The sequence below is a fragment of the Moschus berezovskii genome, chromosome 13 (assembly GCF_049115385.1).
Source record: "Moschus berezovskii isolate FMDL1 chromosome 13, NW_MosBer_1.0, whole genome shotgun sequence".
NCBI classification, from domain to species: Eukaryota; Metazoa; Chordata; class Mammalia; order Artiodactyla; family Moschidae; genus Moschus; species Moschus berezovskii.
In genome coordinates, this window is record NC_142472.1 from 54,955,535 (window position 1) to 54,980,682 (window position 25,148).

General features: G+C 43.3%; 1 protein-coding gene across 1 annotated transcript in view; it reads right to left on the reverse strand.

Moving 5' to 3' along the window:
• FLT1 (fms related receptor tyrosine kinase 1) overlaps positions 1–25,148 on the reverse strand; it is a 205,612-nt gene that overhangs the window by 104,861 nt on the left and 75,603 nt on the right. The window contains exon 11 of the mRNA XM_055426324.2: positions 2,345–2,459. Within this exon, the coding sequence (XP_055282299.2) occupies positions 2,345–2,459 (115 nt within the window). The remainder of the gene's footprint in view (positions 1–2,344; positions 2,460–25,148) is intronic.

Here is a 25,148-nt window from a genome sequence, read left to right on the forward strand (position 1 = left end):
CATCTTAACACATTTCTGTATTGGTTTAATTGTCAGAGTCCTGGGTCTTGACAAAGGAAGACTTTGGTTTGAGTTTCTCATAAGCTACTATTATGCTGTGACTTTGAGTTAATCATCTTATGGCCTCAGTTTTTCTTATCTTTAAAATGGAAATAACCACTTGGACCTGCCAAAGAGTGGTGTTGACATGAGCGTATGTCAAAAAGTTTTCCATAATGAAAAATTCAGATGTTATGTGTTTTTTTGAAGTCCTGCAGGGACAATGATGCCTTCTACTTTGTTGCTTTGAAATGCGAAGAATATATAGCTATACAGATAGCAATAGCGTGCGAGCAGATGACACCCGTGTTAACAGACTATTCCGAATCAAGAGATGCATGCAGGAGTGGGTACTTCAGCAAAGGGTGATTGGATATGTTTCCTCTCTTTGTAAAGTATCACTACCTCTGTGCCTGAGAATAGTGGATTTCTAAGTGTATTGTTCACTAATTCAGGAGAAAAAAGTCACCAAGCTTGAGATGCACTGAGATTTGCCTAGTTCACAAGGTGTCAGCTAGTTCTGAGGCTAACAGAGTTTAGAAGAACGAAGAACGCATGTGCAAGAGCAGAAAAGATGCTTTATAGATCCTGACTGGTTAGAGAAACTTCTTTTTTAATTGAGGTATATTGACAAAATATTAGTTCCATGTGTATGACATAACAATTCAATATTTGTATATATTACAAAATCATCACTACATTAAGTCTAGTTAACATCTATCAAATGCACAGGTAAAAAGTTGTTTTTGTTGAGCCGAGAAATTTTGAGATGTATTCTCTCAGCAACTTTTAAGTATACAATTCAGTAGTATTAACTATTGTCACAGTGCTGTCTGTACGTGATATCCCAGTGGCTATTTATTTATTTTACAAATTGGTGGTTGCCAGAGGCAGGAGGTAGGGTGTGGGCAAATGGATAAAAGGAATCAAAAGGTACACAATTCCAATTTATGAGCTTTTTTTTGTTTTTTTGTTCACATGTAAGTTAGATTATATGGTATTTGTCTTTCTCTTCTGAGCTGTCTTTCTCTTACTTCATCTAGCATATGCCCTTAAAGTCTGTCCATGTTGTCACAAATGGCAAGACTTCATTCTTTTTATGACCAAATAATATTCCACTGTGTATGTGTACTGCATTATCTTTATCCATTCCTCTGTCGAGGGACATTTAGGTTGTTTCTGTGTCTTCAGTTCAGTTCAGCCGCTCAGTCGTGTCCGACTCTCCGCGACCCCGTGAATCACAGCACGCCAGACCTCCCTGTCCATCACCAACTCCCGGAGTTCACTCAAATGTAGTGAACGTGTGGCTACACATAGCTTCTGAGTTAGTGTTTTTGTCTTCTTTAGACAAGTACCCAGAACTGGAATTGCTAGATCATAGGGTAGTTATATTTTTAATTTTTTAAGGAACCCCAATACTGCTTTCCATAGTGGCTATACCAATTATAGTCCCACCAGCAGTGCATAAGGGGCTCTGAACAGCCTCACCAACAAAGAGAAAAGGAGTTTCTCTAACCCACTCAGGGTCTATAAAGCATTTTTATTTCTTGTCTTTTTATTCTATGTTTGATTTTATTTTTTATTTATTTTTTATTGGCGTATAACTGCTTTACAGTTTCATATATTTCTAATCTTTTGACAATAGCCTTTCTGACAGGTGTGAGGTAATAAATATCTCACAGTGGTTTTGACTTGCATTTCTTAGGTCAGGATATCTGATTCACTGTGGGTTTTATATCCCAACTGAGGCTTTGCCAGTGCAGAAACGGAGGGGAAATACAAGATATTTTGTGAAAGGGAAACATTCCATCTTAGCCTAAAGTTTGGTACTAGCTTTTGCTTACTGACGTCGCACTTCAGTTATGTCAGAGACTCTCCATCTTGGTTAAGCTAGCATCTCTCAGGGAACTTTTGTGCACCCTGGGCTCCATGCTGAAGAAAATTCACATGGAATAGTAATTGGTGGAGCCAATATACTACTATGTATATTATATAGTGTAACTATAGACTACTAGGCAGCCAGGGTCTAGAACCATGGATTGGGGCCAGTCTCCTGCTCAAGGGGCATCAGGATAAGGGCTTGTTCCTTTGGGACTGGGGGTCAGTTGGGGGATACAGCAGCTTGAGTCACCTCAGTGCATCTCTCCATGAAGACATACTACTTTTCTTCTCTCAGAATTTTTGTGTGAGCATTTGAATTCCTTCTGACTCTAATAAACCCATAGGTTGTGAGTTGAGTGTGTGCTAGAAGATGAGTGTGTGCTTTTAGAATAAATATCCCCACGCTTATTCTGATAAACAGTACCTTATTCTTTCCTTCTATCATTGCCATGCGCTGAGTGATGCTCTCAATTCTGTTTCCTACAGTGCTGTCAGGATCCAGGATAAAGGCCTCTTCATTAGTGGAGCAAAAGTCATACCTGTTTTTAAAAAAAGGAAGTCATCACTATATTGCTTTGCAGTATGGTCCAGCCCATGGTGGCTGGTGATGTGAAAACCATTAAGTCCTCAGATAATAAAATCACACATTTTCTTATTTTTCTTAGATTCCACCCCCACCCCCACCGTATCCATCCTCAAAACTTAAAACAGCAGATAGATTTTGCCTGATCTCCAAAAAAAAAAGACCACCAATGTGTCTTCATACAGACTTCCTGTTCTAAATGTTAAATACTAAATAAAAATGCATAAGTTCAACAATCTAATATCTAGATTTTAATTAGTTCCTAGTAGAGGAAACATGCAAACACAGCAAAAAAAAAGTTATGTTAATGAATGGAAACCTTAAGGAAATAACAGCATTTCACATCTATAAAAGGCTGGCATTTGGTGAGAATATTCTGTTATACAGCTAATTTTTTCCAGGGCTAATTATGTGTAAATGGAAACACACATCATGGAGCAGTTATTAATTTCAGTCTATTTCTTTTCAAGTTTGGGAGTATCATGGCAAGTTCTTTAACCTCTCAGGCCAAGTATTTAATTATAAAATACATGTGTTAAAGATTTTTAAGATCTTTTTTGCTTCTAAAAGTGCATGAAATCTCTCTCTTAATACTTAAACTAGGGTGGAGTATATGCTCCATCTCTGTCGTGTCCAACTCTTTGCGACCCCATGGACTGTAGCCTGCCAGGCTCCTTGTCCATGGGATTCTCCAGGCAAGAATATTGGAGTGAGTTGCCATTTCCTTCTCCAGGGGATCTTCCTGACCAAGGAATCAAACCCACATCTCGAGTCTTCTGCATTGGCAGGCGGATTCTTTACCACTGTGCCACCTGGGAAGCCCAGCTAACAAAGTACCAGGTGGTTTGATGAGATTCCAACCTTCACCTGAAAGTACGCACATTCTTTCAAACACCTTATTATCAGTAGGCTTCCATCAGTTTGCTATCCAAATCATCAGTGTAAAGATCTACTAATTATTTATTATGCTTCTTTGTCTCTATTTCATTATCTCTGTGATGTCTCTTCTACTAATTGAAGGTTTTGTTTTTCTTTCTCGAGCTGGTTTAAGACTAAATTTAGGTTGTTTATTTGCGATGTTTCTTGTTTTCCTGAGGGAAGACTGTATTGCTATAAACTTTCCTTTTACAACTGCTTTTGCTCTGTCCCACTGGTCTTGGACCATTGTGTTTTCGTTGTCACTTGGATCATTTAGTATGTTTCATGTATTGTAGGTTCTCCATGAATAAAAAAAATCCAAACAACCAGAAAAGACCCTTCTGTCTACTCTGACCCAGGCAGTGCAGTAGCATTTCAACCTGCCTATCCTCAAGCCAACACCCACAGAGTTACTGCCAGACCAGACCCCTGAGCACTTTGGGTTTTAGTGGGATCTTCGTTGCTTCAAAAGCTTCAACAGCTGTACTGCAGAAAGCCCAGGTTTCCATAACTGACAACCAAGGCCACCCAAAGTCCACTCCCTACCTGCCTTTCTGACCTTACCCCTGCAGACGCCCTCCTCCCGGGCAAACCGCGGTTTGGTTCAGCTCCTTCAAAGAACACCTGAGTCCTCTACTTGCCCTGACTTCCCCTAGCTCTATGACCATTTTCTCCTCTGAAAAATAAGAATACAATTATATCTGCCCCATTAATCTCATGGGATCATACAAACGTTAAATGACTTAAATTACTTGGGGAGGTTTTGTCAATGAAAGCCACCTAGAAAACCTGGGAACTAATCTTCCTGTCTCGGGGTATACACACCTGACTCCTTCATCTTCACTCACCAGTTACCAGGGCCTCGACGCCCCCCACCACCCACAACCTCGTCTCCTCCAAGCGGCTGTTTCTGATCACTGTGGGCACTCATGACCAGAACCCCTGGGTGAGCCTGAGGTTGGACCACCTTACTTTGTGCTGTGACTTCTATCTGCACGTCCTGCCCAGAGCCCAGCACAGCACTGCCCCATCTGATGACTGCAGGTGCTAAGTGGACACTGCAGGTGATCTGCTTCCTACCACTTAAGACAAAACGAACACCATCTCCTTTAAAGTAGCCTTTTGAGATTTAAATATGGATTTTATTGGGGACATGATGCAAATATACAAAGAGCTATTTCCTGTACCTCAAAATAAATAAACAAATAAATAATCTGTAGGCTCCTGAGGTGTGTGTTTCTCTGCCAGCCTGGGGAGCTTAGGAGCGAGTGTGGGTAGGAACTGGCCTGAGTGCCTGCAGCCCCACGCCACCTTGGCTGCTTCCTGGTGGCCTTATGAATTGATGCTGTTCATTTCTGCATCCCTCTCCTGAATGCAGCCTTTCCTGCTATCTCCCGGCCTAATGAGTGAGGCAAGGAAGTGGTTATTGTTATGATTACTTGCACTGTGAACTTTCCAGGGAAACATGCCATATTCCTTCCTTCTGGCTTCGAATCTGTGGTGAGCAGACTCTGTACATGGATTGGGCAGATTCAGCAGATTCTCAAACCAGGAGGGAGTGTAAAGCCCCATTTCCAGAAAGAATGAGTGGTTGGTGTTAAGTCACTGCTGCCCTTGGCTACTTATGTGAGAAGAAAGAGAATGAAATTCATGAGAGAAAGGGTGAGAGAGGAGGAATTGTGATGAAAAAGCTCTGTAATTACTCCTCTCTGGTGCCGGAGCTGAGAAAGGACTCTAGAGTATGTGAAACCGGTGCGTGTTCCGGGGTGGTCTCCCCTCTTGGGGGGCGTGCTGCCCCTTAATGTCCTCTCCCCATCCCCTCCCCCAGAAGCATTCATCACTTTCTAAGTGTGCATTCAGTGCTTTCGGGCAGCTACAAGGGACATGGACCCCCTCCATGTGACTGCCCTGTCTCCATCGTCACACCAGGGCCACGCGTATAAGTGGCCCCCACAAGCCTCTGTAAACATATGACCTGAGATACTGATATGTGGCTTGTAGTAAGAGTCTTTGTTGCTTTTAAGTGTTTATTGTCTCCAATCATACAGATGAGTAGAGCATAGCGTCAATATAATAACCCCCCATACACTCATCAACCACACTTAATAACTATCCAAGCTTGTCACAGTTGTTTCATTTGTCCCCTTATTCTTTTTTATTTTTACTTTTGAGAGATATTGTAAAGTGAATCCCAGACAGCATGTCATGTGAGCCCCCCACATTTTAGTGCCCATCTAAAAATCATGCACCTTTCCCAACATAACAACAATGTTGTGATCCTGTCTAATAGAATTAGCCATAATTCCATGGCCCAAATATCAGATTTCTCCAAATGTTTTTCAAATGACTGTTTTTATAGTTAGAGTATAAGATTTAAAATAAAAAAGAATTCATAAGGACTGACTATTCCTTAAGGAACTTCTGTGATTTTAAAAAAACGTTTCATTTTGGAGTATAGCTGATTAACAATGTCGTGACAGTTTCAGGTGGATAGGGAAGGGACTCAGTCATACCCATTCTCCCCTAAACTCCTCTCCCATCCAGGCTCCCACATAACATTGAGCAGAGTTCCATGTGCTATACAGTAGGTCCTTGCTGCTTATCCATTTTAAATATAGCTGTGTGTACATGCCCATCCCAAACTCCCTAATTGTCCCTTCCCTCATCCTTCCCCCCTACAATCATAAGTTTGTTCTCTAAGTCTGTGACTCTGTATTTTGTAAATACATTCATTTGTATCATTTCTGTGATTTTTGACTAACTGTTCCTTATTATCAGGTAAAATAAGTGAACATTTTAACTTATTGACTAGCAGAGGAAACTGGACCAAAGAAAATTATATACTTTCTCCTTTACTTGAAATATGCTAAAGTTTCAAAGCCATATATCATTTTGCCCTATTTTTTATATGTTTACCTTGATCCACTGTTTGCTCTCAGATCTTTCACACACACAGGGTACATATATGGGTTTATATAACATGTGTGTGTGTGTGTAACACGAATCTGGGGGGTTGTCACATATATGCCTGTATTGGACATGTGTGTATTTACTTGACACTGTGACACTGAAGAGCTGAAGTTCTCTTGCATCTGAGAGAGAAAACTATGATTTCATTCTTTTCTCCTCAAAGAAGTAAAGAAGATAAAAGAGGCTTAGAGATCTTAATTTCATACTCTCAGTTGTCGGGAAATGCAAAGAAATACATTAGAGTAAAGCAAGCGGAGGCATTTCCCCAAGGGAAGCACAATCGGCCGCAGGGGCTCACTGGGGCTGCCAGGCTCCTCCCCACCCACCCACCCTCCCTCCACCCCTCTAGGGCAGCACCCGTCAGCACAAGCCCTGGCATGGAAATGACAGGCTAGACTTGCTGCAAGGTCCTCCAGATGAAAAAAGGGCAGATTCTGTGGCTATTTTCCATACTGGGGACTGTGATTTTTTCCTCTTTGTCACTGGAACCTTAAAAATAGAATGTCTTTCTGAGGCTGACTGTGTAACACAGCACTTGAAACGAGAGATCGGGGGGAGGGGGGGGTCTGCCTGAGCCTTAAGAACACATCAAGCTCTTAAGGAAGTAGATTGTGCCATGTTTGAAGATGCAAAGGTAATCGCTGTGCTGGGAACCGTCTTGAGGGGGAGGAAGCCGAACAACAAGAGGAAAGCGGCGTTGGCTCCTGATGTCGCACAGGAAGGCCTCCGCACCTCCTGCCAAAGGGAGATAAGAAAGCTCCCAGGCACATTCTGGACAAGGCCACCGTTATCAGCTCCAGCTCCACGCTGTCCGCCCCAAGCCCCGAGCCCCCTGTCCCTTTCCTAATGAGCTTCAGGACTCCGACCTCTATTTGCATACAGCATGCCAAGTACAATAGCGTGGAGGTATTTATAACCATCCACAGGAAAAAAAAAATTTCCGGGGTAAGAGTGTACTCCATGTCGACTGCCCTGGAGCTGAAACAAATTAGTTTTGGACTAGAGGTTGATGTAAATAAATTAAAAGAAAGCAGCCAATTATGGATCCAACACATGGAGCAGGGACCGTCCATGGGGCACGTCCGTCTCTCTGCCTCCCAAGGAGGAGAGGTCTGTAGGGCTCTCTGGTCTGGTCCAAGTGACCAGGCGGCTTTGCTCGACACAGAGTAGGGAAACGCCACCTACACAGACGCAGATGGCCTTACTGACCTGCGTGCTCTGGGTTTGTTCCTGTGGCGCTGACAGATTCTCCCTGCACACTCAGAAGCATCTGGCTCCTTTGTGACCAAAGACAGAAGCCACCTTTCTCACAGAGAAAGGCAAAGCCAACACTGGGATCCAACCTGCAATACTGGCGATTTTGACTGCTGGTCCCTACAGGCACACTCTAGGCTGTTGTAATGACCATAGACCCTATGCAGTATCACAGTCTACTCTAATGAGGATTATATTTTCTACATGCTAAGTAATTTCTACTGTGCTAAGTGACTCAAACACACTATTGCATTGATCTCCACAACATCCTGAAAAGTAGGGACTCTTATCCCCCCATTGAATGGATGAGGAAATTGAGGATTAAGGAGGTTAAGTAAATTACCCACTAAATTACCTACTAAAGAGCTAGCAGGGCTTCCCAGATGGCGCTAGGGGTAAAGAACCAGCCTGCCAATGCAGGAGACATAAGATTCGGGTTCTATCCCTGGGCTGGGAAGATCCCCTGGAGAAGGGCATGGCAACCCACTCCAGTATTCTTGCCTGGAGAATCCCATGGACAGAGGAGCCTGGTGGGTACAGTCCATAGGGTCGCAAAGAGTCGGACACAACTGAAGCAACTTAGCCTGCATGCACAAAGAGCTAGTAAGCGGCAGAGGTGGGCTTTGTAATCGGTTCTGCCTTACTCCAGAATCAGCGCATTTAACCTGTATGCCACAGGTAACATGTCCATGTTCTATCATCATCGAAAAAGAAACTGTTATACTTCAATGTTTCTTTGTATCCCGGGAGGAAAGACTTCTCAAATAATCACTACACATAACACCATTACTGTGTTGGGGACTGGATGTCTTTTTTTTTTTTTTAGCCCTTTTGGCATTAATAGCCCAGTCAACTGCTTTTCCCAAGATCTGACAAACAGCTCTCGTGATACTCAGCTCCAATGTACTGCGTGCCCACTGTGCATGCGGTCTGCAGTGACAGTCTGCATTCCATGAGGCATCCCATGATGGCTGACCTCAGGTCCGTTCACCTTTACAGACCCATCACAGGAAATTCAGTGCAGCGTGCGCACCTGTTTATTTTCACCTGTGCTTTCCCTGAGGCACAGGCTTTGAACAGTCCTGACTGTCAGACTTTCTGCAGTCCTCCTGCCTTTCTTCCCCTCACCCCCTCCAAACGCAGAGCTGGCTCTTTCTCTACAGGATGGGTTGTTGCATCTGGTGGAATCAGAGGGGAGAGATGAGCTTTAGTCCACTGAGGGTTCGTGTCTGTGTTTTCTCTGGAGTGGCTCTCGTGGCAGAAAATGTAGACTCTCTGAAGAACCAGGTGAGGTGGTTCAGCCCTGCATTCAGCCTTTTGAGAAACTGCTCGTTTTAGTGCCATCATGTGCCTGTAATGGTACCTAAGACTCCTAGAGTTACCTAAGCAGTCTCATTTTGTAAATGATTTCTAGCAAACTTCAGTTCAGTTCAGTCGCTCAGTCGTGTCTGACTCTCCGCGACCCCATGAATCACAGCACGCCAGGCCTCCCTGTCAATCACCAACTCCCGGAGTTCACTCAAACTCATGTCTACAGAGTCGGTGATGCCATCCAGCCATCTCATTCTCCGTCGTCCCCTTCTCCTCCAGCCCCCAACCTTTCCCAGCATCAGAGTCTTTTCCAGTGAGTCAACTCGTCGCATGAGGTGGCCTAAGTATTGCAGCTTCAGCTTTAGCATCAGTCCCTCCAATGAACATCCAGGATTGATCTCCTCTAGAATGGACTAGCAAACTTCACCACCCCAATACTAGAAGGTCTACTCTACAGCCTGAATCTTTCTTGAGATAGTTGGTTTTTGTTGTTGTCTTTTTAGGATCCCCTTTCACCCTGTGGTAAATGACATTAAGCTGACCTTTCTTTCAAAAATCTCTGTTCTGCTAAGTTGGGCTCTTGATTGGGCTGAAGGGAACCAGTTTCTAGTGGGCTGCTGTTATTGTACCAGGCCTGAGGCAGCCCCTGCACACATTTACGCTGAACTAACTCTAGTGGTCACCAGTGAAGTGGGTGTTATGATCTCCACGATTCACTTTACCAATAAATAAGACAACTGAGACTCAGGAAAATCCAGCATCTTGCTCAGATTCATAGAGAAAGTGGCAGACAAATCTGGAGTTAGAACCCACATATTCCTAACTCATTCCACCACACCAGAACTCAGTCCATCCCAGGAGATGAATTCTGCTCCCAAGGGAATCCGCCCCCACCCCAAACTTTACCACCATGCTTCAGAGTCACGTTAGGAAACTCTGGGGGTCTTCTGAGGCCAACTGGTACAAAGTCAGACACCCAGAGAAGCGAAATCTTAGCTTTCAGAAGGGAGACGTAGCCCCGAGTCCTTTGGTGTGTGGGGGGCGGTGGGGAAGGAGCAGAGGAATAATTTATAATTACAGTTTTTAGTTGGTTAGTTTTCATATTAAAATGCTAAAATTATAGGAAATCTTGGCCTTCTGCTGGCTGATGAAGTTCATCGTTAGAAAAAAATCTTGCAGCAAAAGAAAGACCCCACTTTCATGGCAATCTTTTTTTTTCCCCTTGGTAACTTTAAACTGTTGTCTGCATGAGTCCTAAATACGTTCTGGGATGAAGCTAGTCTTTTATTAGGAACGCCAGTACATTTATGGCAGGCAACTGGTATAGAAGGGACCTCTGGGGTGGGGTGGGGGATACACGGTGGTGAGCTGAGCACCCCAACATCCAGTGGCTGCCTTATCTGAGCCTAAGCCATGCCTAGGAAGACGGTATATATTAATGTACAATGAAAGCACCTTTAGTTTTGGGGTGAAAAGGGCTCTAAAAGTTCTGCGGAGTCCCAAGATGCAGGCTAATCTCCCTCCCCTTTATTCTCTTCCAGATGATGGAAGCTGAGGGCTTCTTGTGCAAAGTCTGTGTCTTTGTTTGGGGTCTGACTGCCCGTGCGATTAGAATCTGTTTGTGAAGAACAGTGAACCATTTCAAGTGAGGAAACAGAGGAGGCAGTAGTAAAGAGCAAATCAAGGCTGTAAAGTGTCTTTTTAAAAAGTGGAAAGGGGAAGAAAAAAAAAAAGTACCACCTGGATCCCCGCCAAAGGACAGGACCATCGCCACCCGCCCTTCTGCAGAACAGCCTCATGTAAACTTCCCTGCGCTACTGCGGGTGTTGTGTCAAACAGTGGTGCGCGTGTGTCTGAGCCATCAGATTAACAGAATCTGCAAACACTATCTTTTCCCCTTCTCTCACATTCTCTTAAAACAAATAAAACAATACAGAGGAGAGGATGCTGGCAGAAGGCGGGTGGCAGAGAGCAGGCAGGAGTGTTTAGACAGAACGGTTCCTGCTCCTTCTGCTCCAGGAAAAGGGCCTGGGCCTCAGCACTAGTCACAGGGTCAGGTCAGGGGGATTCTGGGGCGGGGGCGGTCATCGGGGGGCCTTTCTGACACAGCTGGAGGACCTCGTGCCGCCTTGGAGCCCATAGTGAAAACTACTTCTTGTCTGAACGGCACGGGGAGGGGAGCAGAGAAGCCTTTTCGGGGACTGGAGGCCGGGGTCAGCGCCTGGGATGATGGCAGGGGGCGTCCAGGGGACTGGCTGGCTCTGCTGAGATAAGAGCTTTTCCGTGAGCGTCTTGGCCCGCGGTGCTTCCTGCTCTCGAGGCCCTGCGGTCCATTCACACTCAGAGCAAGGCCTTCTGCCTTCCTTCCTCCTCTGGCCCCAGCTCGCCTCCACCGAGGGGACCCCAGGATCCCCCTGGCTCAACTCTGGCTCTGACTCTTTTAGGGAATAGGGGCCAGGGTATCCTGACTGGCAGCCCTATACTAGGGTAACCATGGAGCTGGGAGGGGGTCACCTCCTCGGCTACACCCCGATAGGAGCCTTAGAGAAGCCATCCATTTTCTTCATTCACTTTTCTTCCTAGTGAAAGGCTGGTCAGTGGAGGAAGGGTGACTGAATAAATTTTATTTTAAAAGTATTTAGGGAAGTGTCCGGGGTGGTAAAGAACTCGCCTGCCAATGCAGAAGATGTGAGACGGAGGTTCGATCCCTGGGTTGGGAAGATCCCCTGGAGAAGGAAACAGCACCCCATTCCAGTATTCATGCCTGGAGAATCCCATGAACAGAGAAGCCTGGTGAGTTATAGTATATGGGGCTGCAGAGAGTCAAACAAGACTGAAGTGACTTAGCAGCAGCAGCAGCAACAGTAGGAGTGACTACAAATAACCTCTTTTACTTCCAGAAGAGTCAAGGAGTCTTAAGGTATTGACTCCAGTTGTTCAGGGAAGCATATGTCAAGCTATGGCTATGTATCATTTGCCTAAGGAGAGCAGATTACTATACCGCAGTCAACATGGAGACGTCCAGGTGGCCTTCAGGGCTGGATGGCGGGGAATCACATTAAGCAGAAATTCTAGACCAAGTCAGACCTGAGTCTGGATCATGGTTTTGCAACTTTCTGGTCATGGGAGGCAGGATGACAAGGTAGGAAGAATCATGCCATAGGAAATGGATCAGAGGCCTTCACTGGTCTTTCTAATTCCTTGAATACCTCTGAAACCGCTGGGTCATGTCAGCCCAAGGAATTACTCTTAATAAATTCGGCCTTGGTGTCATGCCACCAGTCACCATGGAGGAGGGGGTAATGGCCAGCCCTGTGACACTCACTGTCTGGGGTGGAAATGTGGCTGAGGAATTCGTTGCCTGCAGCCCACAGAGGGGGAGAGGAGAGATCACTTTTCTCAGATCTCAGTTCCCTGAAACATTATATTTCTCTTGTTTTGCCTTTATCTCATGGGCCCCTTCTTCTTGCAAATGTCTATCTTGTGTCTCTCTTTGACAACTAGCAGGTAAAGCATGTGGGCCATATCTCTGTCTTACCCCATCTTCATCCAGATTTGCTAAATAATGAATTGTACTTTTCACGAACCACCTCGAATTCTTTGGGCATGGATGTGTTCTTAACTCAGGATCACCCGCATGTCTGCTGATGCAAAAGGGCCTTCTCTGAATTATTTCCTTTCTGTTTTTTAATCTCTGTAAGAAAACTAGTTAAGATGTGGTAACATGGGGCTGCCTCCTTTGTTGACGATGTTAAGATGGGGTGGAAAATGGTAAAACCTTCAGATTATTCAGGAAGTTAGAGGAGTTGTCTAGGTTGGTCATAGCTTTTCTTCCAAGGAGCAAATGTCTTGTGTCTTTTAATTTCATGGCTGCAGTCACCATCTGCAGTGATTTTGGATGCAGTATTTTCGCTTGCTCCTTGAAAGAAAAGCTATGACCAACCTAGACAGCATATTAAAAAGCAGAGACATTATTTTGCTGACAAAGGTCCTTCTAGTCAAAGCTATGGTTTTTCCAGTAGTCATATATGGATGTGAGAGTTGGACTATAAAGAAAGCTGAGTGCTGAAGAATTGATGCTTTTGAACTGTGGTGTTGGAGAAGACTCTTGAGAGTCCCTTGACTGCAAGGAGATCAACCCAGTCCATCCTAAAGGAAATTAGTCCTGAATATTCATTGGAAGGACTGATGCTAAGGCTGAAACTCCAATACTTTGGCCATGAGAGGCAAAGAACTGACTCACTGGAAAAGACCCTGATGCTGGGAAAGATTTAAGTTAGTTAAAGAAGGGAGCAATAGAGAATGAGATGGTTGGATGGACATGAATTTGAGCAAGCTACAGGAGTTGGTGATGGACAGGGAAGCTTGGCATGATGCAGTCCATAGGCTTGCAGAGAGTCGGACATGACTGAGCGACTAAACTGACTAGAGGAGTTGTAATACCTTAGACCTGGCTGCACTGGTGAATTCTGCCTCAGCTCTTCAAGCCCTCATTGCCCCACATCCTGTCCAGCCTACCATGGCACGTGGGCTCTGGACATTTACTGGCTTGTGTTCAGTTGTCTTCTGATACTTTTCCAAGCATTTGACTTTTCAATAACCATATTCTTAGTAACAGAAGGAACTAAATCTTGTACTTCTTTCAGAGGACAGGATTCTACTTCTTAAATGGACTATGTGTGAACAAATTAATTTTTATTTGACTCAAATGGTGCTAGTAGTTATTAGCTGCTGGTTAGTTATTTTCTATTAGCCTAGAAGGTACTTCTGCACATGTCAGCATCATGGCTTGCGTAGAAACTCTCCAATACTATTTACTTGTCAGATGTGGATCCCAATGTGCTGAGTCCATCCTGGGTCATTAATGCTCCTCCTTGGGAGTGGACAGCCCTGATGGTGGTAACACGGCGCTGGGTTGAGCAGGATGTGTGAGGTCACTGGAGAGTCAGCAGTGCCCCTTTCTCAACATGTCTGAGGTGAGTGATGGATGGCTGGGCCGATACCCATGTGAGGTTGAGTCCATGTCTAGTCCGCTCTTCTTGTGGGGCCATCACTCAGTGAGAGACACTGTGCTCTTCTGCTGGTCCCCAGGTAGCTGGGCTAAGCCCTGAGGTTATGATGATGAGTAAGACCTAATCCCTGCTCTTAAGTAGCCCTCAGTCTGGTCAGATAATCACCGCTAACATGAACGACCTGTCTGCTGGGTACCAGGCATTGCATTGAGCATCTTACAAATTAATTTCTTTGGAGTAAATCACCATGGTTAGAAGACCTGTCCAAAGATGCAAGCATGTTTTGTGGGGGGACATGAATCCAGAGTCAGAGACTGTTTTGTCAGACTGTCAGCATTCGCTGGACACTTGTGTGTATCTGAAGCTAGAGAGGGAAGTAGTTTTGCAGTGGGCGGCCCCAGAGCAACCAAAAACAACTATAAGCAAACAGATTTGAGCTAAGTATTTGGGCTAAGTACTATTGGACTATGCATGCATGCTAAATCGCTTCAGTCATGTCCCACTCTTTGCAACCCTATGGACCATAGCCTGCCTGGCTCCTCTGTCCATGGGATTTTCCAGGCAAGAATACTGGAGTGGGTTGTCCAGGGGATCTTCCCGACCCAGGGATCAAACCCATGTCTCTTACGTCTCCTTCATCGGCAGGCGGGTTCTTTACCACTAGCGCCACCTGGGAAGCCCCACTACTGGGCTAAGTACTTTTATGCGTTTTATCTCATTTAATCCCCCTAAACAACCTTAGGATGTCAGGACACTTGGACCCAGAGAGGTGGTTCACTTTGCCCAGAATCACACAGCCAGCAGGTGGTAGGAGCCAGGATGTAGACTCCAGAGCCCATGACCTTCAGCTCTGGGCTACACTGCCTTTCTGCCTTCTCATGCCTTTTAAAATCGTTCTTGATGTCATAACACAAGGCTTTCAAAACATACTTGCTTTCTGGATCATGAGTTTTTGAGCAAAAAGTATTTGTTTTAATGTCTACATGGTCATGCAGACAGATGAAGTGCATGAATGGTGCTAGAAGGCCACTCGTCTGCAGTCTCTAGCATATCAGCCAGGACTGGCTTCCCAACAAGATCCTTGGCACTCTCTGGGCCTCATCTCTGAAATGGTAGTAACTACAGTCCTTGTCTCATAGAAGTTCTGTAAGAGTTAAATGAGAGCCAGTACATATGAAGCACTTATCCTTTGTTTTTCAGTTGCTAAGTCGTGTCTGACTCTTTGCGATCCTATGGATTGCAGCACGCCAGGACTCCCTGTCCTTCACTATCTCCTGGAGTTTGCTCAGATTCACGTCCGTTGACTCAGTGATGCCATCCAACCATCTCATCCTCTGTCACCCCCTTCTCATCTTGCCCTCAATCTTTCCCAGCATCAGGGTCTTTTCCAATGAGTTGGCTCTTCGCATCAGGTGGCCAAAGTTAGGTGCTTAATAAGTTTCAATAATAAGGAAAAAAAAAACAAAAACCCCAGGCCATACAGTCTACTGGCCATAATCTTCCATTTGGCTGTAAGTAGACTCTAAATGGCAACCCACTCCAGTGTTCTTGCCTAAAGAATCCCAGGGACAGGGGAGCCTGGTGGGCAGCCATCTATGGGGTCGCACAGAGTTGGACATGACTGATGCGACTTGGCAGCAGCAGCAGATTCTAAACACCATTTCTCTTTTCCTCACCTCACTTATCCAAAGACTTTTTCACACTCACAAAAGAGGATTTCTCAATGAGGTAGCAATCTGTGATTATCTCGTATGTTTTCAGTGATGAGGACAAGGCATGTGGAACATGAAAGGCCTACGAAAAATGGATAAAGAGCAGCCACACGACTTTTTTAAAGGCCTGAGTGCAGACCTAAGACTTTGATCTTCAGACATGGAAGGTGAGCCCTGGAGCCATAACGCGCATGGCATGGGCTGAGGACGGCAATACGACCCCCCCCCACAACACTGAGTCTGCACAAGCCCATCATTCTATAAGTGCCATGGGTGTGGGGGTAACCAGAGAGCAGGACAAAGGGGGGCGGCCAGGGAAGGCGAACTGGAGCAGAATGACTGGCTGGCAAAGTGTTTAGCCTCCATTCAAGAAGTCCTAGGTTGGGTCCAAACCTCCCTTCCCAGATTTGGTTTTCATTTTACCTCATCCTGGTGAGCCAGCCAATAACTCTCTAAGCATCTCCTCTTTGACCCCTCCCCATCATTCTCCTGAGTCCCTCAATCAGATCTGTCCTCTCCCTTCCCATCTGATCCCCCCAGGAATTCCCATCACCATAGGACCCAGATCTCCTCCCCCGTCTCACGATGGTGCTCCTTCTTAACTGCTGTCCATTGAAACCATGTGGGTTGGTTTAGTCAACCAGAGTATAAGCACCTCCCTGGAGGAGGAAATGGCACCCCGCTCCAGGATTTTTGCCTGGGAAATCCCATGGACAGAGGAGCATGGCAGCCTACAGTCCGTGGGGTCACAAAGAGTCAGACACGACTAAGCATGACAAACACCTTTCAGCAGGATGCAATACAATGTTGTAGTGAAAATAAGAACAACAGGAATTACAAATATTTTCTAATTTTCCTTGTATGGCTTCTTAGATACACTCATCATTTAAAAGTGGACAGTTCACTTCCAAATACATGGGGTTTTTAAAGTATCTTTGATATTAATTTTTCATTTAAATGTTTTCTTTTCTGTAATCACCTGCACTGTTTTTTCAGTCTTTTAATTTTATCGAGGCTTTCAATGGCTAAGTCAAAGAATCTCTCTTGGTAAATGTCACATTGCACTTGAAAATATGTGGGTTACTTTCAAATATCTTTTGATAGTGATTTCTAACAATTCCACAGTGATAAGAGAACAGACTCTATATAATTTCAATACCTTTAGACCCTGAAATTTTTGCACCTTGATTTATGTCCCTAAATATGTGCCAGTGTCTCCTGTTTTATACCTATGGGAACTTGAATAGAACTTGTATCCTGCTGTTGTGTTAAAATTGTATTAATCTTAATTATGTTGAATTGGTTCATAGTGCTTTTCAGGTCTGCTGTATCCTTCTACTTTTCTATCTACTCATTCTATTAATTTTTGAGAGTCTGATATTAAAACTACAATTAAAAATCTTAATTTATCTACCTAAAAAATAATCGTAATGTATTTAACATTCTTCTGTATTTTCCAAGTCTCCTGTAAATGTGCTCCATACTTTCATAATCTAAAAAAGAATAAGCAGAAATAATAAGCAGACAGAAATTTGAGACTTGGGTCTAGTCCTGGGCTTGCCATCATCTAGCTATGGGGGGACAAATAATTATCTTCGAGCTTCAGTTTCTCATCTATAAAACAAGTTCTCTTTAATCTCTAAAATATCTTAAGTTCCTAAATTTTTTTTTTGAAGTATAGTTGATTTACAGTGTGTTAGCTTCTGCTGTACAGCAAAGTGAATCAGCTATACATATACACATATCCACTCTTTTTTACATTCTTTTCCCATATAGGTCATTAGCGTATTGAGTAGAGTTCCCTGTGCTATACAATAGGTCCTTATTATCTGTTTTATATACATTAATGTTTATACATAAGTCTCAATCTCCCAATTGATCCCTCCTCTGTCCTTCCCCCACTGGTAACTGTAAGTTTGTTTTCTACATCTGTGACTCTATTTATGTTTTATAAATAAGTTCACTTATACCATTTTTTAAGAGTCCACAATATCATATGATATTTAGAATGTCTTAAATTCTGAGTGAATGAATCACTCAAAGTGACTAGATCCAGGCACGTCGAGGCTGAGGTCCGCAGCCTCCATGTCCCCTTTCATCAGCTGTAAATCCTTATGCGTTCTCCCTCACCTCCTTTTATCAATCTTCCATGAGCTTTGTGAGGCCTGCTGAGGGTTGAGTGTTTGCTGAATCCTGACCCAGAAAATAAATCCTAAACCATGAATGGGAGGGAATGGGACGTCCCTGTAGGAGATCAAACACTCCTGCGTGATGGGAAAGCCACAGAGACAGCAGTACTATTCACGGAATGTGCCAGTTCACTGTTTGATTCGCTGACCTCCTGAGGTTGGTCCTACGTAGGCTCGCTTGTTCCCGTGGGGTCTCTACCCTCTCAAAGGGTCTACTCCCTCTGCAGGTTTGGGGCCTGAACCAGCTTCATTCACATCATCCCTGGTTCCCAAAGAGATTGTGAGATTGGAGTCAGATTCCCCCAAAGGCTGCTAAGTTCTTTCTTCTTTCCTCCCCCAACCCCAGGTCAACTTTAACTCAACCAGTGGGCTCTGAGATCGCTGGTGACAAGAGTAAACCCAAAAAGTGAGGCCAATGCTCTCCAAACCTGTCCCCGTGAGGACTTCTGTTCCTTCCTCTAGGAACCCTCAGTGATCCACCTTGAGAGGTCCCATGGCTCACCAACAAACAGTAACTTTCTGAAATGCCAACCTACTTAGCCTCTTCTATCCCAGATCGAAAAACACCCGAGAGATAAAATTCTGAGCTTCCGTTTCCTTATGGGGAAATTGTGGCCATCATGTAGAATTGTTGCACAGATTAGGGGTAATGTATGGAATGGAACGTGCACAACTTTGGCCCTAGAAAGGATCACTGGTTCAATCTCTTACAGCTATCATCATGAAGTAGTCAACTGCATTCAAGGTGACAAAACATCCCATGAGGATTCTAGAGAAGGTATGAAGAAGTGAATATTGAAGCTCGTTAGAAAGTACCACCTGGACCCCAGTCTGAACCGATCACACACTTCCTTCTAGTCCAGTCCACCGGGTTCTGCTTTTTCACCTAAAAGGGCAGTGGAGTTTATTAGGTTGGCCAAAAGGTTCATTTGGCTTTTTCCATATCTTATGGAAAGGTGTATTGGCCAACCCAATACATGAAAACCGCAGACCAAAGTCCATGTTTGAAGAAACAGTCTCTCCAGCCCATGAATACATAACTAAGACATGCCTTTCCAAGGAAAGGTGCACGTTTTACAAGGGATTTGTTTACATATTATCTCGGGATCTTGTGTCAGGATAGGAGTTTCTAGATTCTGTCATGAAAATGCCCATTCAATTAAAAGAAAAAAAAAATCTGTGAGCACAGGCCAAAGACAATTGGGGTGATTCTGCCAAGGTTCTGGATGAGTCCCCCTAAGTGTGGGTTGCTACCTTCTGGTCTTCCTACTCCAGGGAAGCTAACATTGAACTTTGCTCAATAGATCCCTCTAAAAATCACCCAGCAAGACTTCTATGAGTCAGCCTTTTGGGTCAATTTAAACACACAATGGAATGTTTGATAGGAATTACAGGAGACAGTTAATTCATTAGCAACGATTATTCATCGGACTCCCTGTATTCCTAGGAAGAGTGGGGAATGCGGAAAATCTCACAAAGCGTAGAAAAGTGGCAAAAAGGCATTGGCAAATGAGCTCGCTCTGTTTTGAGATCTCTGCATGAAATATTAATAAGGGTTGTTGTCAGAAGACTCACACGGGTGGTGAGCACTTCCTTATCCCATCATTATGTAACAGAAGGCAAGACGTTTCCCAAGTGAGCAGCCACTTTTGGCTCGTGACGAAAGCTTCTTGGGGGTGGCCAGATTTACACTGCTGTTGTTAAAGCTCAAAATCCTATTCAGGTGGGCTTGGGTGAAGTGGTCATCTTTTAAGTCCTCGTTTTGATTTGAGGTTTTGCGTGTGCCAAGTTAAAATTCTCTGGAGCCTGTCTGGTTTGAGTCTGCCTAGGTATATCCACGTGAGACGTGGGTACAAATTGTACACTTAAAAGGAGTGTGATAAATATTAAAGCATGAAGTATATGATCAAATCTCCAAAAGACAAGGTCATCTTAAATTACAGCTTCTCTCTGACATTGACCTACATCTAGCCCCAGGAGACGTTGGCTTTTGCAGTGCTTAAACTGGTAAAACTTGTATTTTGTAGTTAGAAAAATCAGATACGGGATGTAAAATTGTTTCAGCATAAAAAGAATAGACAGTCATGCTGGTAGTCAATTAAATTTGGGTCCTTGAATACATTTCTCATTAACTACCATTAATAATTGTTTTGTTTTTGCCCTGTTAATTTTACATACCCCACTGGTGCACAAAACTGCTTCTCCCAAATGATCTAGACCTAATACCTCCTTAATGATTCAGGCCTTCCTTTTTCTGCCAATTTGGTGATGTAAACAATAGAGAAATGCAATTAGGCAACTTCGCAGAGTTCCTAGAGGCCTCTGCCTCCGTATTTTGTAGGCCAAACCCATCTCCCCTCCCCCACAAAACACTCCCCACCACTGCTCCCTGCAAGAGTGTTTCAGAAATGGAATGTCAAACCGTGTGGCAGGGAATATAATTCCCTTTTTTTTTTAAAAAAAATTGAAGTAGAGTTGATTTACAATGTTGTGTGTGTCAGTCATTCAGTTGTGTCCAACACTTTGTGACCCCCATGGACTGTAGCCCACCAGGCTCCTCTGTCCATGGGATTTTCTAGGTAAGAATACTGGAGTGGGTTGCCATGCCCTTCTTCAGGGGATCTTCCCAACCCAGGGATCAAATGTGGGGCATTTCAGGCAGCTTCTTTGCTATCTGAACAATGCTGTGTTACAGGGAACATTTTCGGGCTGGGCAAAAAGTTTGTTTGGACCTGGATGGGTAGGGTGGGGAGGGAGGTGGGAGGGGGATTGAGGATGGTGGGGACACATGTATACCTATGGTTGATTCATACTGATGTATGGTGGAAATCAGCACAGTATTATAAAGTAATTATCCTCCAATTTTAAAATAAATTTTTTATCAAACACCTAAACACAGAATTATTTGAGACTCCAAATCTGATTTGCTTTAAAGCTTTGGAAGTAGTTCCTTGAGATTCCGTGAATGTCTATTAGGTTTTCTTAGTAAACCCACCATTTTAACTAAGAAAGCAATAAAGAATACTCTACCCATGTCACTTTCCATGAGCTGAGAATCCAGTTCCACTGCATGTGTTCTGAAAGACAGCACTGGCAAAAGACCAAATGGAACAAGCAAGGTTTCAGGGCTAACTGGGCAAAGAACGACAATGCCTTGGTCTGTACGGGCTGGATAGGACTGACAGAGGAAAATAGCAGCAGTGGAAGAGTTGCTACATTTTTTTCCTTAATGAGGGATTATCAACATTATAATTACTGAGTCAATTCGGCACCACGGCATACACCATTACATGTAAGACTTTTCTTAACAACTGCTCTGCATTCGTAAGGTTTTTTTTTTTTGTTGTTGTTCATTTGGCCCTGACCTTCAGAGTTAATCCTGAGGTCCAATGGCTTTATAATTTGTAAGAAGTGGAAGGGAAATAGTGTGCAACCACTAGGAAATTATTTCAAGCTCTTCAGAAAGAAGAAAACGTCATTTTAAGTGGTTGTCTCATTTCACTCGTTAACTCACTGGGTATTATAGGAAAGGGGAAGCAGGGCAGTTACCATTCACAGAAGGGGAAACTGGAGCCCAGATTAAATAACTGGCCAAGGTCACAAAGAAGTCAGGGACAGGGCCAAGAATAGAACCCACTTCCTTCATTCCCAGGTCTCCATGCCCAAGACTGTGGAAAAGAGACGCTGCAGGTACATATAGAGAGAGGATGCACAATCACCCAGTGGGTTTGACTTTACATCATTAAATTCTAAACACAAAAGGTATGTATCTTTGTTTTGCTCAATCAGTATCAGTAGATGTGGTAAGTCTATTTAGACTGAATACTAATCATGTGCACAATGGATTGTAAGATACAGGTAATGTCAGCACAGTGTATCAGATTTCTCTCTACAGATTTTTATGGGTCACAGATAGCTGGTGAAGGAAATGAGACTTTCACAAGAACCCAATATACCTAACATTTTCCATCAAAGCATGATGACACAGATGTGCTGCAACTCTGTTGTAATCTATTAGTGTTGTTGATGACCTGGAAATGATAATTTGTGATGCTGAGAAGGGAAGAATTACAGTAGCCTCTGGTCTACAGAATGTCTGTTCTAAAACCCAAACTGCTATCCTTAAAGGCTGCTGACCTTGAACCTCCTTAAAGAACCAGATTGCCCTTCCCCAATTTCTCCTGGCTTCCTTAAATTCATCCTCCCCATTCCCCAAAGAGGGGCCCCTTCCAAGCAGCCCCATACTGTTCCTTTACAGAGCATCCTCCATGGAGCAGGCGGCCTTATCTGAGCAATTTCTCTATGAGACCGGACCAGCACTCTGACAGAGCTCACCAAGGACCATGAGATTGCAACCAGCTCACCTCGTGGGGGGTTAATAGTTCTTAGTTCTTCACAACCCGGGTTGGAGGGTGTGGGGGGGTGAAGTTCTAAAAATCTGGCAGGAGTCAGCTGTCTTACATCCCAGTGTTCCCCACCCCAGCTTCAGCCAGCCCGCAGGTCAGAACCACTTCCTCCCATGACGGGAAACAATGAATGCGGCTGGCCCCAACTCCCCCGTTATACACTTGTGTTCATTCTTACTTTTGCCTAGCTCATCTATCTTGCCTTCTTCTTCTTCTCTGCTTCTGAAAAATCATAAATTCTGTTTTCCTCGATTCTGCAACCCAGACCTAACTAGATTTCTATTTCTAAAGCGCAGCAAAATCACATTTTACTTTCTATAGGCTTTCTGCTCGTTTCTCAGAAATATTAGGTAAAAGTTCTCATGGTTGTGAAAATAGCTTTGCAGTAGGGAGAAAAATGTTTTCCAAGTTCCTTGAAAAATTTGGAGCCTTACTTAGAGACATTTACCCTAATGCAAGCAATAATTACAACCTTGCAAGATTCCCATGGCACTCTGTACCTTTCTCAAACACACTGCCTTATTTGAGCCTTATATACTCCCTATGAAGTGTATGTAATCACCCCTATTTCATATGAACAGAAGCTGTAAACTACACATCTGAAAGTACTGTAAGCTCACTACCCTTCTGTGTGCTCCCTGGTTTATGCTCAGGCTGACTTGGGGCAAGTTAGGACAATCTATTTAGAAGTCTCTGCCAGTTGCTGGAGGTGAGAGAAATCCCACACACACCTCATTTGGTATTACAGTAGAAAAATCTGCCTGCAATGAAGGAGATGTTGCCCGAGCCATGTGTTCGATCCCTAGGTTGGGAAAATCCCCTGGAGAAAGAAATGGCTAACCACTCCAGTATTCTTTCCTGGAAAATTCCATGGACCAGGGAGCCTGGGGGTTAAAGTCCATGGGGTTGCAAAGAGTCAGACACAACTTAGAGACTAAACACACACACAATAATAACAATGTTTTTAAAAATTCAAAACAGTCTGCGTCTTCTACTACTTTACTATCCAGATATACAGAGAATTAAAAGGCGGGGAAGATTCTACTGTATTTTCACTCAGCTCATTATGTATGTGAGTTTAAAAGTAACTACCTTTCCCCTATCTTTAATGTCTTAGGACAAATTCTACGTGAATCAAAAATCACAATGTCATTCAGTTTGAACATAGCTTAGCAGCTTACCACATTGTTTTTAAAGGATACAATTTTTGTTAAATTGATTTAAGGCTCTTACAATTCACAAAGATGAACTACTTGAACAGTTCCGATCATTTTTTAAAATATATTTATTGGACTCCAGGAAACTATACAGTCAGTCTCAATCTCTAGACTCGTTAACCAGTTGGCCACTTTAAACCAATGAATAGTTTTGAGCTATTTAAACACATTCTAACCTCAAAACTAATGCTTTGGTGTGGTCCATAGATAGAGATATCCTTTAACTAGAACCTAAAAATTAAATACCAAGAATTATTCTACATATTCAAGAGTAATGTGTATATATTAATCACGTAATCTCTTTTGACAAAGATGCACAGATAACATTCTGCAAATATGTACTGTGTAACCCAGAATAAGTAAGATTTTTACAATCCGTGCACTAGAACATCCATTATTCAAATGTCACTATCTAAAATTCCTGCCTGCAAGTGAATCTAAGTATATAAAAGTAGTTCATATAAAGACATACTTGAAAAATTTTAGTAGTAAAAGAGGGCTTTGTCTGTCAGTGTGAGCTTTGATCGCTCTGCAGGGTGAAATCAAGTTTTTCTATTTGCTCTCTAGTATACAAAGGTCCCATGTATCTTTATGAAATATCTCTACATTAAATGTACTGATTCAACCATCAAGCATCAAAGAAGCTATTCAGTCTACTGACTTAAGAAATGAGAAACTCTTAAGGATAATTTCAAGCAACAATTTATTTGTAAGTGAATCATCACCGAGAGTGAAAACTTTCATTTGTGATCTGTCTTGTGATAGGAAGAAAGAAAGAAAAGAAAGCCTTTAGCATTAAGAGAATATGTCAGACGGCCAACAAACATTTACAGAAGATTTAAGGTACTGCTCTCAATCTTTGAGAGATTTCCAAGAGGAATAAGGTATCTTTCAAGGCCTTGGCAAGCATACTTCGTAAAGTGGGAGAAGGATCCTCCTTACCATAGAGAAATCGGGAAAAAAGGTAATGTTTATAAAGTTTCACTTCAGCTGACCTAATTCCCAAAACCATATTTTATTAGCATTATTCAAACTTAACTTTATAATATTATGTTGTCACTCATAATTCTTATTTTCTAACATAGTCATTAGCTCTAATCCTGAATAGAAATGAAATTTTAGATTTGCTGTTGTCAAATCACAATAAGAATATTCTTAAAGGGCTATGTTATTCTATAAAAATTGAACTCTGTACCTTTATCCAAACCTAAAAGCTTAAGTTAGTTATTCTAAATGCATTTGCCAAGTAGTTATTGTTTAGTTGCTAAGTTGTGTCCAACTCTTTGCAACTCTATGGACTGTAGCCCACCAGGCTTCTCTGTCCATGGGATTTCCCAGGTAAAAATACCTGAGTGGGTAAGGAGATCTTCCTGACCCAGGGATCAAACCCGAGACACCTGTATGGGCAAGCGGATTCTTTACCACTAAGCTACCTGCGAAGCCCCAATTGCAAGTTAGGTTAGCACAAACATCAAGGTCTTAAAGAGTCCATAAATATGGATGTCTATTTCCAAATCAGCAAAATAATAAAATCTCAGTATATTTCATTTTCTTTGGGGTTGAATCATTAACAGTGGTAGAGAAGGTACTGCAGATCTGTGAGTTCTCATATTTCTATTCTTAGCAAAGGATTCACTCATATGAGAAATCAGATGT